A 15,267-nucleotide genomic window follows, 5' to 3' on the forward strand; every position below is an offset into this window, starting at 1 on the left:
TATGTCTTACATATTGAAGAATGAGTGGATGTATAAGTGTCTGGATGAATGATTTAGTAGGTGCATGACTGACTGTATGAGTGAGTGATTAAATGTGTCTCACTGAGTGCATGGGTTAGTGACTAAACTGTCTTAATTTGTGCATCATTATGTCTGTTGTTCTGTAAACTGCTGCATGTGTTGATCAGTAGCTATATGAGTAACTATATGGGTTATTGATTGGTTGCCCAAGTATGTGTATGGGAGACTGAGTGTGTGTGTGGGTGGCTGGGAGGTGTATGACTCTGTGCATAGATGTGTGAGCAGTTGATTCACTAGATGTATGGGTTCAAAAGTGCATGTGGAAACAGCTGCATGGGCGGTTGACTGTGTGCATGAGTGTATTGGTGAGTGAACGGATATCTCAGTGCTACATGTCAAAGTAAGTACATATGTAAAACACAGTACATGTGAGAGTTGACATATATAAATAACTGTGCATAAGAGCCAGTGAATGTGCGAGTGGCTGTATGGATCATTGTGAACTTGTATCAGGGATTGTATAAGAGAGTAAATATGTGTTAGTATATGTTTGAATAAGTAAGGTGTGTATAACTGTATAGTTGAGGAAATGGAGGTGTGATTGATTCTTTGCATGACTGACTAGGTGTGTGAGTAACTCCATGGATGAGTGACAGTCTGTGAGTGTCTGTTTACACTGAGTGTATCTAAGGTTATATTAGAGTCTGAAGAGGTTCATCGTATAATCACATGAATGATGTCATCAGTGATGTGATCAGTAATGTCAAATGAGATGTCATCAGTGATGTCATCAGTGATGTCATTTGAGATGTCATCAGTGATGTCATCAGTAATGTCATTTGAGATGTCATCAGTGATGTCATCAGTGATGTCATTAGTGATGTCACTGACCATGTCATGAATGATGTAATATGTGACATGATCAGCAGTGGATTGCGGGTGCGCGATATATAGTTAGTGCAACTAACTATATATGCGAATTTCAATGGTTTTGTGTGAGTAAAATAAGGTTATGTAAATGCTAATTCCTAACTATATATGGTCTATAACCTATGCTTTTTTCAGTGAATTTTCAAGGTTTTGTAAATGCTAATTCCTAACTATATATGGTCTATAACCTATGGTTTTTTTCAGTGAATATATATATATATATATATATATATATATATATATATATATATATATATATATATATATATCCAAGCAATCAGCGAAAGATTTCCGCAGGCGAGGTGTCCCTCCCGCTCCACAGACAAACGCAGACACGGTCCAATTAGTGCAATTCGTTTATTCAGTGCAAGCACATCGCATGACGTTTCGGCTCCGAGGAGCCTTGTTCACATGACAGTGTCCAACTGGGTGAGCTGTTCTTTTAAAGAGACAGCCTCTGTTGAAAAAAAGAGAGTTGATCACATGCTTGATCTTAAGAGTGGACATGGAAAAAATACTCATTAGTCACAACTTGTTCTCCCAGTGTTTCACCACATAGATATACAACGCTAATAATCTAGCTTAAATGATAGGTCAAATACCCTGGACTGTTCATTAAAGACTTATCTCCGTTTCTTATTTATGGTCAAATACAAAAATATATATATTTATCAATTTTTAGTGCAAAACTTATGTTTCCTGGAAAAATATATATGTATATATAAAAATAGAAGAAATACTATTGCAATGTATATACATATTAACATATTTACATAATATATCTTGTCCATTATGAAAATGTCCTGCTAAAGTGCTTGAATGTTTTGTGCAAAATCATGTAGTAATGCAGTGAGATTGCTCATCTGATATCAATTAAATATCCCATCATATCCTCAGTTTAGCAAGAATTATTGCAGGTACACTATCTAAAATATGACAAAGTCCTAGGGCACATCTCAAAAGCTGATATTTACATTGGTTGTCTTAACTCGATTCGTCCTATTTACATGGTGACCACTTATAGGTTCTATGTAAGCAATGTGGTATTTATATCTGTCCACGTCCACCGTAAAGTGAAAAAGTGCAATGTATTAAAACCAAGAACATATAAGTCCTATCAGCTACTTAGGAATAATGACCTTTGAGCTAGATATACTGGACCCCTATGTATATTGATGTTCATATTTTATAACTATTTTTAAATTTTTGCTCTTTTTTTTGTTAAAAAAACCTGTTTTTCTTTCTTACTTTTTTTCTAACATATATATATAACATTTCTATGGCAAAATGAAACCCCTCATTTTGTTCCTTTTCAAATTAAATGTATTAAGTGTTACCACTTTATTCCAATCAAGATCACTTCAGGTGTGCTATACTTTTGTCATAAGTAAGACTGTTAGCGTTCTAGTTGTTCTTTATAACACTCTGGGACATTCTGTCTTTGGGCTATAGTTGGGCTACATCTGGCTGATATTTGGGCTACATTTGGGCTCTTTTGTCTCTGGTGGCCATCTTGGGAGACTGCATTTCAGAATTTTTTAAATGAAATGTAAGAGGATTTGAGAAGTCACTCAAAATGTGCCCTAATTTTTCTTTCTTCAGCACTAATCATAATTTCTATGGCAAAATGAACCCCCTCATTTTGTTCCTTTGCAAATTAAATGTTTTAAGTGTTAACAATTTATTCCAATCAAGATGACTTCAGGTGTGCCATACTTTTGTCATATGTAAGACTGTTAGCGCTCTAGTTGTTCTTTAGAACACTCTGGGACATTCTGTCACTGGGCTATAGTTGGGCTACATCTGGCTGATATTTGGGCTACAATTGTTTTTTTTGTCTCTGGTGGCCATCTTTGGGCTACATTGGGCTACATTTGGGCTCTAACATATATATAGCCCAATGTAGCCCAATATATATTTTTCAAAGTTAATTTTCGTAAAAACCACTGGAGCATATATCTTGAGACATAGCAAAGGCACATCGGGCTACCAGTCCCTACAATTTTGCCAGGTTTTGTGGAAATCCATTCTGCCGTTCGAGCTAAAAGTGAGTTCAACCGCCCTATGGAAAACTCAATGTTAAAAACACGTTTTGGGACCCCCTTTTTTCTCGGCCCCGCTTGACGAAACCCCCCCAAACTTTCAGGGGACGCTCAGAAACAAAATGTGCCATTTTCCTGAAAATGTCAGCCAATTCCGTCCATCAACGCCAAAGTTATTCAACATAGAATTTTCAGAAATCCCTATTCAAAAAAATCCTAACTATATATACCTACTGGCGACCGCCAGTAGGTAAATATATATATATATAGTCTTTTTAAAACATGATAGATTCTTTGTTTCCGTAAAGCTTAAGGGAAGGATGTTTCATTCATTCATTCACCCAACAAGCTGAAGCAGTTTGCCATTCAAAGCGAAGCTTCAAAATCACAGGAAGGTTAATAGAAAATTTGATGTGAATTTCAAGATTTTATTTGGCACCTTTGCTGGGCACACAAATACATTATATACAATTGACAGGTGTCTGAACTTCATTATGGTCATAACAGGCATACAGTGTAGTCTCTTCAGCGTTTGAGAAATTTGAGAAATGTTTCTGCATTTTCTGTAGGTCTTATATTAAGTTTTTACAAAAACATCGAATTACAATAGGCTAAATGAGACAAGACAGTGAGTCAGGCAACAGTGGCACTCTCTTGCTTCCCAACGAAAGAACACTCCTTGGAGAGGATTCTTATATAAAACCAACAGATTTTGTTCAGTGGCTTTTTATGACTCTCCATGGTGAGCGGAGGATAAAACCCGAATTCAAGGCATGAATTCTCGAGGCAAATATTTTACATTTAATCAAAAGCTGCTTTCGGTTTAGCAACAGCATATAGGATTCAACAAGCTCAGTTCTTTCAGCATTTAAGTCCAGCACTTTACAGGCTATGCAGTTTTGTGTATCATCTATAATGTAATTCTGCAACATTTTGCCAAGAAAACGATTCAATAGTTACTTTTTCCCTCAACCTCTGTCACATTCCTTTTTTTCATCCATCACTCTCCTCCTTTTCCATCACTCTTTTCTCTCTCCTTTTCCCCGTTATAGTGTTCCAGAGAATAGTCTTCACCCTCTTGAAATTAGTCTTGTGTGCTATTTAGGTACTGGTGTTAAGCTACCCAACGCCTGCTGCTTTCTTATCTTCTTGCCAACAAAGATCAGCTATACAATATACCCTCTGTGCCTGCATCTCCTTCTATTTGAATAAAGAAATACAGGAACATCTACTCCTCTTGATTGGTGTGTATTTCCCCTGTGGTGTTAGATGTATTGACAGCAGTGAAGAGAGGAAGAGGAGTTTGAGCCTTGAAGGGTGCAGCAAGTGCTTTTCTGATTTGGCTGCTTTTCCCATGCCAGCAAGATGGGGGAAGAAAACAAAGCAAGAAAACATCTATGTTCGGAGAGAGGAAAAGGTGGGGGTGGGGGCGGGGGGTGAGTGTGTGTGTGTGTGTGTATAAAATTGCATACATACCCCTGAAAATGATGGTCTTCTGTGATGTTACAACTGTCAACTGCATATCTGATGCTTTTGTAAATATTCTCTCTTTCTCCTGTAACCTGCATGTGGTGATACAAACTCCTAATTCCAGTAAAGCAAACCTCTACTCCACAGAGCTATCTTTGAGGTTCATAAATTACTGCCCTCCAAAAAATTAAATTAGCGAAAAGCTTTTGTAATTAATACACTGAGCTCACAGCTTGTGATCATTTATACTTCTACAACTCTCTTATAAATAAAAATATATAAAGTATAAGGATTAAGAACTCGTGGCCTTTTCAGAGTCAAAAGAAAAGCTACTAGTTTATTACTGTAAAGGAGTGGCCATGCATGTTATCAGTAGGCAGGAGCGCGAGGAAGAAGAGAGCACACAAGAGAAAGGGCAAGCATGCCAGTGGGGGTTGGGGAGAGGTACAAGAATGGTGACAAAGGGAAAAAAATAGCACAAGCAAGTAGAAATACAGCACCAAACAAGAAGGAGTAAAGGTTTTAATACACTGTTACTGCTGGTATTTTTAGGGCATCACATGAAGAATGGTGGCACATACCAAAATACATTGGGATACGCCATGTATGGCACCCACATGAAAGGCACTGGGGTGTGTGGCCTTTCTTGGGAAGTGGATGTCTCATTAAATATGAATGTGGATCCTATCAGTGAAAGACCTTAATGGCTGCATTATGCTCTTCATGGCTGTTTTTCATGTCGCATTTGACAATTTACGATTAGCAGCTCTTGTTGCAGGCAAACTAAATATTTCATAGCCTGTGTGGAGGGATTCATGCTTGCGCCAGAAAGCTTGGAATACACATGCACATTAAAACACGGAGTCAAGGGTAAATAAAAAAAGAATACTTTACTTTTTGGCCATTGAAATATTCACCTCCAAACAGGATAAGTTCGTCTTTCTCAGGATGTGCGGACAACGATGCGTTCAACCTGTAGAAGTAACAATACAGACTGTTCAGAAAGTGAAGATGGAGGGAAGGAAACCTGCTCAATTGGTCATAGTCACCGCGCAGCTGCGAAATAACTTCAGCCCTGGAAAAAAGCTCAAGGTCTACTAGCAAAAACGATAAACCATTTCTTTGGTTGAAGAAAAAAAAGAAATACAGCTGCGAGCGGTAAATAAAGAACTGTCAAGCCTCTTTGTTGCCTCCAACATAAACAAAACAGATCCACCACCTACACAGAACTGTTGATCATACATTACCCAAGATCACTTTCCAAGACGTTGTCAAATGGACGACTTTAGCAAAAGGATACCTAGTTTCTAAGCAGACTTTAAAGTGTAGCAAAATATTTTGTCATTCTGAGCAATAAAGTAATAATCTCCATGTGCCTCTATATTTGTATAATTTTATCAATGAAGAAGAAATGTACAGCACGTTAGTACTCTTTCAGTTACATGTTGTCACCCTAGCCTCATATCACACAATGGTATCTGTCTGTATTCATATTGTTCTATGTACATCACATCATATTTCATGTCAGATTGATTGAAATCAAACGAACGGAAGAGAGCAGCGCCTTTGGGATCTATCATTTATTTGTGAATTTGCCTCCTCCTTTGTGAAGACGCCTCCTCCTTACCAAGGATGAGGCGTCAAATTATTTAAGAGTAAATTATGAGCATACACATAAAGCTACCTAGGCTGATACTGGTCATACAATTCCAGCACCTGATAAGGGACTCTAGACGACTGCTCATTCTCTAGCTTGGTAACCCCCTAAGATACAACCCAGCTTCCATCTTATTTCCCCCTGCCTTGAGCTACAATAATCATACAATCCTACAACTATGTGAACAACTTTATATACACCCTATAACTAAGTAGCTAGGTAGATGTACTTCTGCTCTCATGTAAAATATTTGGCTTTCCTTGTGGGCCATGATCAGCTTAAAAAAACAAGACCTGAGCTTACAGTGTCTAAATATCATTAGGAGAGGAAGAGGGAAGTTTCTACAGAGTGGAAAAGACATCGGGGGGCATCTAACTACTCATTAATTAACAGAGTAATATAAAGCAAAGCACAGCATGCATACCACAATCTTCACAGAATGTACATTAGCAAAATTAAGACAATATTAACATGCAATCTATATACAGTGTCAACCTTAGAGAACAACATGGGATGTGGGTTGCAAATGACCGAGTTAGAAGGGTAAACATGATGTGCCATCTATCAAGGGGTGACAGAGGCAGTCACTTCTTAAAAGTGGCAAACATGTTAAAGGCCAATAGAAGCTGGGCAAGGCAACATCACATGTTAATGTGAAAGTGGTTGCCACTTAACTGTAGGTGACAACTGTAAAACTAATACACATAATTTTGTAAATACTTCACTATAGTTATGTCATTGTAACCCTGCTCACTGCATATGTCCATCTCTAAATCGCGATAGGACCTTCCTTGCCACCCAAGGTAAGATTTTTTCAAATTCAACTACCTCAAATAAAATGGTGCCTAATGTTGCTACTTTCAAGGTTGTCTGCTCCTTCTTCCTCATCACCCCCAGGCACCTACCTACATCTTAGTAAGGCTTTGTGTGTGACTGGCTATTTTAAAATACTTTTAAATTACAATTCCACACTTGTGGTGAGCGCTTTTCAGCGCTTTGCTTTGTTTGCACTCTGCTGATTTTAATGAGCACACTTATTGTCTTTTGATCGCCGCTCTCGGCGCAACGTATGTATTTTGATCGCCACCCTTGGCGCAACGTCCTCTGATTAGTACTACCATTTATTTACCTTGTACTACGCTGTTCCCGGCTCCTGCCACCGATCCGCCACGGCTTGTGCCGTTTGCAGCGGCGGTGGCCTCACAAGCGCACACTCACTTCCGCCCTGCATCCCCACTTCCGCCCTGCTGGCCAATTGGCAGGTTAGCGGTCTAGTGGATAGAATAACAGGGTCTACTTAAATCCAGCATTTCGTCAGTCCGGGGCTAACTGCCGGTAAGAGAGGCTGGAGAGGCTTCGTGTGTGACTGGCTATTTTAAAATACTTTTAAATTACAATTCCACACTTGTGGTGAGCGCTTTTCAGCGCTTTGCTTTGTTTGCACTCTGTTGATTTTAATGAGCACACTTATTGTCTTTTGATCGCCGCTCTCGGCGCAACGTATGTATTTTGATCACCACCCTTGGCGCAACGTCCTCTGATTAGTACTACCATTTATTTACCTTGTACTACGCTGTTCCCGGCTCCTGGCACCGATCCGCCACGGCTTGTGCCGTTTGCAGCGGCGGTGGCCTCACGAGCGAACACTCACTTCCGCCCTGCATCCCCACTTCTGCCCTGCTGGCCAATTGGCAGGTTACCGGTCTAGTGGATAGAATAACAGGGTCTACTTAAATCCAGCATTTCGTCAGTCCGGGGCTAACTTCCGGTAAGAGAGGCTGGAGAGGCTTCGTGTGTGACTGGCTATTTTAAAATACTTTTAAATTACAATTCCACACTTGTGGTGAGCGCTTTTCAGCGCTTTGCTTTGTTTGCACTCTGCTGATTTTAATGAGCACACTTATTGTCTTTTGATCGCCGCTCTCGGCGCAACGTATGTATTTTGATCGCCACCCTTGGCGCAACGTCCTCTGATTAGTACTACCATTTATTTACCTTGTACTACGCTGTTCCCGGCTCCTGGCACCGATCCGCCACGGCTTGTGCCGTTTGCAGCGGCGGTGGCCTCACGAGCGAACACTCACTTCCGCCCTGCATCCCCACTTCTGCCCTGCTGGCCAATTGGCAGGTTAGCGGTCTAGTGGATAGAATAACAGGGTCTACTTAAATCCAGCATTTCGTCAGTCCGGGGCTAACTTCCGGTAAGAGAGGCTGGAGAGGCTTCGTGTGTGACTGGCTATTTTAAAATACTTTTAAATTACAATTCCACACTTGTGGTGAGCGCTTTTCAGCGCTTTGCTTTGTTTGCACTCTGCTGATTTTAATGAGCACACTTATTGTCTTTTGATCGCCGCTCTCGGCGCAACGTATGTATTTTGATCGCCACCCTTGGCGCAACGTCCTCTGATTAGTACTACCATTTATTTACCTTGTACTACGCTGTTCCCGGCTCCTGGCACCGATCCGCCACGGCTTGTGCCGTTTGCAGCGGCGGTGGCCTCACGAGCGCACACTCACTTCCGCCCTGCATCCCCACTTCCGCCCTGCTGGCCAATTGGCAGGTTAGCGGTCTAGTGGATAGAATAACAGGGTCTACTTAAATCCAGCATTTCGTCAGTCCGGGGCAAACTGCCGGTAAGAGAGGCTGGAGAGGCTTCGTGTGTGACTGGCTATTTTAAAATACTTTTAAATTACAATGCCACACTTGTGGTGAGCGCTTTTCAGTGCTTTGCTTTGTTTGCACTCTGCTGATTTTAATGAGCACACTTATTGTCTTTTGATCGCCGCTCTCGGCGCAACGTATGTATTTTGATCGCCACCCTTGGCGCAACGTCCTCTGATTAGTACTACCATTTATTTACCTTGTACTACGCTGTTCCCGGCTCCTGGCACCGATCCGCCACGGCTTGTGCCGTTTGCAGCGGCGGTGGCCTCACGAGCGCACTCTCACTTCCGCCCTGCATCCCCACCTCCGCCCTGCTGGCCAATTGGCAGGTTAGCGGTCTAGTGGATTTCTCCCCCTGTGTACTTAATGACACAATGGCGGAAGCGCAGCGGACGAGCGCACCAGGAGCGCCGACTTCGCGCCGAAGTCGTGCCAAAGTCCTGCCCGTCTGCGCCCGTCCGCGCCAGCACGGGCCCAGGGTCCAGTCCCCCTGTCCGTGATCACATTACTTATTCTCGCACCGCCTTACTGCTTTTGCAGGGTTTACCCTGTCCCTCGGACATTGTCCTGACCAGTCAAAATGCGCCCATTACTTGCCCATACTGCTCCCTTGCCTTGGACTCTCTTAATTCAAGTATTGACAGCTTGTCCTCTACTTTTTGGATTTTTCCCTCCCCTAAACATACCCCTCCTTCTACTTTGCGCAATCCCTCCCCCCCTTTGAGCTTCATTAGTATTAATTGCCGATCTCTCTCGAAACACAAGAGAGATATTTTCGATCTTTTGGTGACAACTAGTCCAGCTGCCATGTTTGTCACCGAAACTTGGCTAAATGACAGCTCTGGCCCTGACATCGCCATGGCTCTCCCCAATGATTACACCTATGTGGGGCGAAATAGAGTTCTTAAAGATGGTGGGGGAATTGCCATTATTTTCAAGAGAGAATTCTCTTGTAAATGGGAAGAACTTGATTTCCCAAACTGTGAAGCTGGTTTGTTTAAACTAACTCTCTCCCCATTTTACTTTAACCGGCACTTTGATCTATCGCCCGCCGGGCTCTGCTTGCAATTGGGCTGCTTCACTTCCTGAACTTATTGCCCCATTTTTAGTACAATCTACTAATTTCATTATCATTGGTGACTTAAATATTCATTTTAATTCTGCTTCATGCGCCATCTCCAAACGTCTCCTACAGGATCTTGAATCGTTAGATCTACACCTTCACAATTCCGACCCTACTCATAAGGCTGGTAATCTTCTGGATCCCATTATTTCCAATCTTACTGGCATCTCCTATCAATCTTCAATTCCGGTCCTTTGGTCTGACCATTTTATTGTTAATTTTACAATTAAAACGACCATGGCTAACTCATCCAGTTCTGATCTCCCTCGTAAAGCCAGCAGGAACTGGAAACGTCTAGATGTAGACAAATTAAACTCTCTTCTTGCCGATTCAAAACCCAAGGTTTCCAGCATGACTATAATGAGCTACCCACCGTCAGATTATGGCTGACAACTGCTTTGGACTCCTGCCTCTCCACCCAAATAAATAAATCACAAATCCATCACCCACCGGCACCTTGGTTCAATGACTCCCTTCGCCTAGAAAAGTCCAACTGTAAAAAATTGGAACGCATATGGCGTTCCAATTATAATCCAGATCACAAAGCAAAATACAAGTCTGCCCTTAAAGCCTATCACTCGGCTTGTGATATTGCCAGAGCCAATTTCGCTAACAGCACGATACTTACAGCTCAAAACAGACCCAAGGCCCTGTTTAAAATAGTCAAAGAGCTGTCAGGTGCGTCCTCTGTACCCAAGGACCCCTGTCTGGACACTGCCCAGTGTAATGCTTTAGCTAATTTCTTTCGCGAGAAAATTGATAGGATTTATGACATTTTTAACTCAACTCCCGCTGCTTCCACTCTCTCTGTTCCAGTTCCATGTAACTCTCCCCCTGTTACCATCCCCTGCTCTATGCCCACTACTCCCCCACTCCACGTCTGGGATCCTATTTCTCCCGAGCTTCTAAAAAAGTATCTCCAAGACATCAAATCTGGTTCCCCCCTTGACCCTATGCCCCCTCAAGTCCTGAGTTCTCTGGACCCAGCCCTACTCCACATTATTTTGGATGTCTTGAACGCTTCATTAACAGAAGCAACTGTTCCAAATGAATGGAAGCACGCAATGGTGGTCCCATTACTAAAAAAGGCTAACGCAGATCCCAACAACCCATCCAATTTTCGCCCTATTTCTTTGCTTTCATGTTTTTCCAAGATCTTGGAGAAACACGTCAATTCCCTGCTTAATTCCTATGTTGAAACTTCTAATTTTCTTCATGGCTCTCAATCCGGGTTTAGGGCTGGCTTCTCTACGGAAACCACCCTCCTTGGTGTGTCGGAGACCATCAGACGTCAGGTGGACAATGGGGAGACTGTGGCACTCATCTTGCTTGACTTGAGTGCCGCATTTGACACCGTCTCCCATTCCATTTTGTTGTCCACCTTGAAGGCTGTTGGTGTTGGTGGTCCCGCCCTGGCCTGGATTGCTAATTTCCTTTCTGATCGCACGTTCCAAGTCTTTTCTTCCACATCTGTTTCATCTATACTCCCCTCCACTCACGGTGTTCCACAAGGGTCTATCCTTAGTCCCCTTTTCTTTAACCTGTATGTGAGACCTCTTGCTTTTTTGGCGGAACAGGCTGGTCTCACAATTTATTCCTATGCTGATGACACTCAAGTCATCTACTCACTTTCCACTAACAAAAACCTCCCTTCCTCCTCCCTTCAATCCGGGCTGAAACAAATATCTGATTGGATGCTGAAGCACAAATTAAAACTAAATGGGGACAAAACAGAGCTGCTCCTGTTTGGCACAGATACCTCACTCTGGGGCCCCCAACATTGGCCACCAGAGATGGGCTCTCTGCCTATTCCAACCGTGTCTGCTCGCAATCTTGGGGTCCTCCTCGACAACCAACTATCCTTCAAGCAACACGTGGTGAAAGTCTCCGCCACCTGTACTACCATCATCAGGTGACTGAGGAAAATAACGTGGATGCTGCCTGCTGACACCCTGAGGACTGTAGTCCAGGCTCTTGTCACCTCACGCCTGGACTATGGGAACATCCTACTCCTGGGTGCCTGCAAGGAGGTAACCAGGAAGTACCAAGTGGTACAGAATATGGCAGTTCGCCTTATCTATCACCTGCCTGCCAGATCCTCGGTCACACAGCATATGCGTAAATTGCATTGGTTGCGAATCGAGAGCAGAATTAAATTTAAAGCTCTGTGCTACATGCACAAAATTATGACTGGAAGAGCCCCTCACTATCTCTCTGCTCTGGTGCAGCAATACATTCCCTCCCGCACACTTAGGTCTTCCACTCAGAACAGGTTTAGGACCCCACGCATCAATAGAGCCAAAATGGGAGGACGTTCGTTTTCCCTGCTGGCTCCCTCCTTATGGAACTCCTTACCCCAATCGTTACGTTCTGAATTATGCTTTCTGACATTCCGTAAAGGAATTAAAACCTGGCTGTTTAATACTTAATCCTCTGGTTTGACGTTCCTTCCACCCCCTATACCGTTCAGTTTGCCTTAGCGCCGGGAAACCTCCGGGTAGCTGCGCGCTTAACAAAAGTAATTATAAATAAATAAAATGTATTCGTATTGTTGATAATAGGAACTTCCAGAATAGGTTACCATGGACTTCCTGCCAAACCCCAGAGAGCTTGTCATCTATGCAAGTGTCAGGAGGATCTCCCTGTTGGTTTGCTTTTCAGCTCGAAGGCTCTTATTTTGCAATAAATACCTTTTCAGACATTTTTAAATGCAAAGTTAGAGGTTCATTCCACACAATCTACAAGGGTGACATACTAAAGGAAATAGAGCATGAGAGCCAGGTTTCAGCACAAACTTCATCAGGAAAGAGAATTAGCTTCAGTATTCAAATCTGTAGTAAATGCACGAGGTTGCAAGGATTTAAGAAAATGGGAGTATTTGAGTAAAAAGGAAAAGGATCAGTACTGCACAACATTTACATAAACGTTAGGGCCCCAGTGGTGAACCTGGGCCTAACAGTGGACAGGTTTTAAAGTTAAAGCTCTCTTGGCTCGGTTCTGTGTTCCTTGATAACATACATACTTTCTGACTAAAGCTTCCTAAGATTAAATGTAGGTTATAAAGAATGTGTGTGTAGATAAAGGAGTGCTTTGAGGCATCCCAAAGAGAAGATGCCAAGAAAGAGCAGAAATTGTCTTTTTTGACTGGTTGGTCTAGTGTTTGTCGAAAGGAGTTCAACCATTTCAGGATCTTACCATCAAAATTAATTTGTGCTTTTGTAGTGTGCAGGGGTGTATTGTCTTCCACTGTGTCAAATGCAACAGACAGGTCAAAGAGAAACAATATTCAGGCTTCTCCATGGTTTAAAATGCACAAGCCATCATCCTAGATGATCTTAAGGGGGATAGTTCTTGCAGGGAATCCAGAAGGAAATCTCATTGGAGAATCAGAAGACGATTTTTGTTTTGCATTCCATTCAGAGACCTAAATTATACACAGCTTTGTATGGCCATAGCAAGGAAGAAAATTACTTTTAATGTGATCTGGAATTGCATACTTGTTAACTCAGTTTCTTCTAGCTGCTCATGATAAACTAGGAACAAAGTGAGTGCTCGCTAAGAAGTATTTTTGTATTTTAACTAAAGGGTTTCAGGTCTTTAAAAAAAATAAAAAATTCAAGGAGCAGCCAACTGTCAGCAAGTTATATATTCATTGAGCACACCCAGAGGGCATATGGAAAAACTAGCAAAGAAATATTAAGAACCTTAGATACGATAAGCAGCTTCCTGATAAATGGCTTTCATTGTTTTAAGGGCACTAAATTAAAACTATAGTGCGGATTGACAAGTCCCCTTGTAGACTATTCAGAAACCCTGGACATAGAATTAGAGAATTGTCAATACATTATGAATACAATAGACACTAATATGGTAAACTTGTTAGTAAGAGGTCAAAATAAGCTCAATCATTCTTAAACATCTAAGTAGCAATTTGATCAAGGTTTTGGAACTAGGAGGAAATGCAAAGATGCTTGAAATTGGGAAGGAAGAGAGGTCAGTGCTTGAAATTGGGAAGGAAGAGAGGTCAGTGTATTTCCTGGAGTACAATCCAAGAGTGGTGGTGTTGCAACAACTATTCTATTTTTTAACCTGTGATCTCACTGATCGACTGCTCTATCACTGGTGCTTATCTTATGATTCTTCAAATGTCTCCCCAATCCAACATTACCCTCACTGTATTGTTATCAGGAAAACTGCTTATCACACAGTGAAGTCTATAGATGGTGGCTGCTTCTTTAGTAACTACTCCATGTAAGCCCATAATATTAGGGGGATTTTAATTACAGGTTAGATATCGCTTCCAATAAGAATTCCCAGACTCTTGCCAACTTCCCTGGTTCTTTAAACCTGAAATAATTGATTTTTAACCCTGCCCATTGCGAACTGCCAGCTGCTCTAGCATATGTAGGTTAAGCAAGCTCATTATTAAACTGGTAAATCCATCACCAGGTTGGAAATTAGCCATTCCAATTAATTCACTAAACCTATATGTAAAGCTATTACAAGACGAAAGTGGTCTAAAGTCAGATTGCACTGTTTAACACTCAATTATCTTCTTCCCCGCCTTTACCTTTGATTCTTTATCTGAGGTTTATTCATCATATTGCTGGAATATCACTCAGGTCCCCAATATGCTACTTTCTATTCCAACTAAGCTTCAGAAATGATTTGTCAAGGCAGTTTGTTGGTTCACTGAACCTCCAGCTGCCAAGCTGAGAGCATTTCATGCAGATCTTAGGACACAACCCAAAGGCTGACCTACTAAATCATCCTGAGCAACCATAAAAAGTTTTGCAAGTTCTCAAAAGTATTCCTACTCTTAATATTTCCAGAATTTCACACAAAGGAGAGGAAACTGACCTGGACGTCAACAGCCCTCACGCCTTCAAAAGTAGTAATGATGGAACCTAGAAAACCTGTAGATGTTCAGCTGAACAAAAAAGTCTATCAATGAGACAGAATCTAACAATCTAAAGGTGACTACAGATGCCATTCAAACTGGAAGCCTTGAGATAAAAACACGGCATAGGGAATATGACTTTTTCACAAACCCCATTGACTTTAGATTCTCAGGAGCCCGTCCTTCGCAAAAAAAGAAATGGAGATCACATTGAACGAAATGCATCATCCCTCCGAAATCCCTTCAATATAAGAAGCAAGACCAAGAGACTACTTTACTTCTCTGCTCACTTTAGTAACATGGCGCTCAGACAATTCCGCCAAAGAAATCTCAACAGTAAAAGAAATAAGAGGATGGGAAATTAAAATATCTGGGTGAATGCATATTCAATGCAGTGAAGCAAAGAGACAACTGGCTGCGATAAAAACATTAACTGACGAGTGGTTAGAAGCACTGCTA

The 15,267-nt window shown here is 41.7% G+C and overlaps 1 protein-coding gene across 1 annotated transcript in view; it reads right to left on the reverse strand.

Annotated features, from left to right (window-relative positions):
- LOC147677946 (kelch domain-containing protein 4-like) overlaps positions 1 to 15,267 on the reverse strand; it is a 214,904-nt gene that overhangs the window by 144,441 nt on the left and 55,196 nt on the right. Inside the window, exon 3 of the mRNA XM_086946543.1 lies at positions 5,358 to 5,436. Coding sequence (XP_086802669.1) covers positions 5,358 to 5,436 — 79 coding nt within the window. The remainder of the gene's footprint in view (positions 1 to 5,357; positions 5,437 to 15,267) is intronic.

The sequence above is a fragment of the Lissotriton vulgaris genome, chromosome 12 (assembly GCF_964263255.1).
Source record: "Lissotriton vulgaris chromosome 12, aLisVul1.2, whole genome shotgun sequence".
In the NCBI taxonomy this organism is placed as follows: domain Eukaryota; kingdom Metazoa; phylum Chordata; class Amphibia; order Caudata; family Salamandridae; genus Lissotriton; species Lissotriton vulgaris.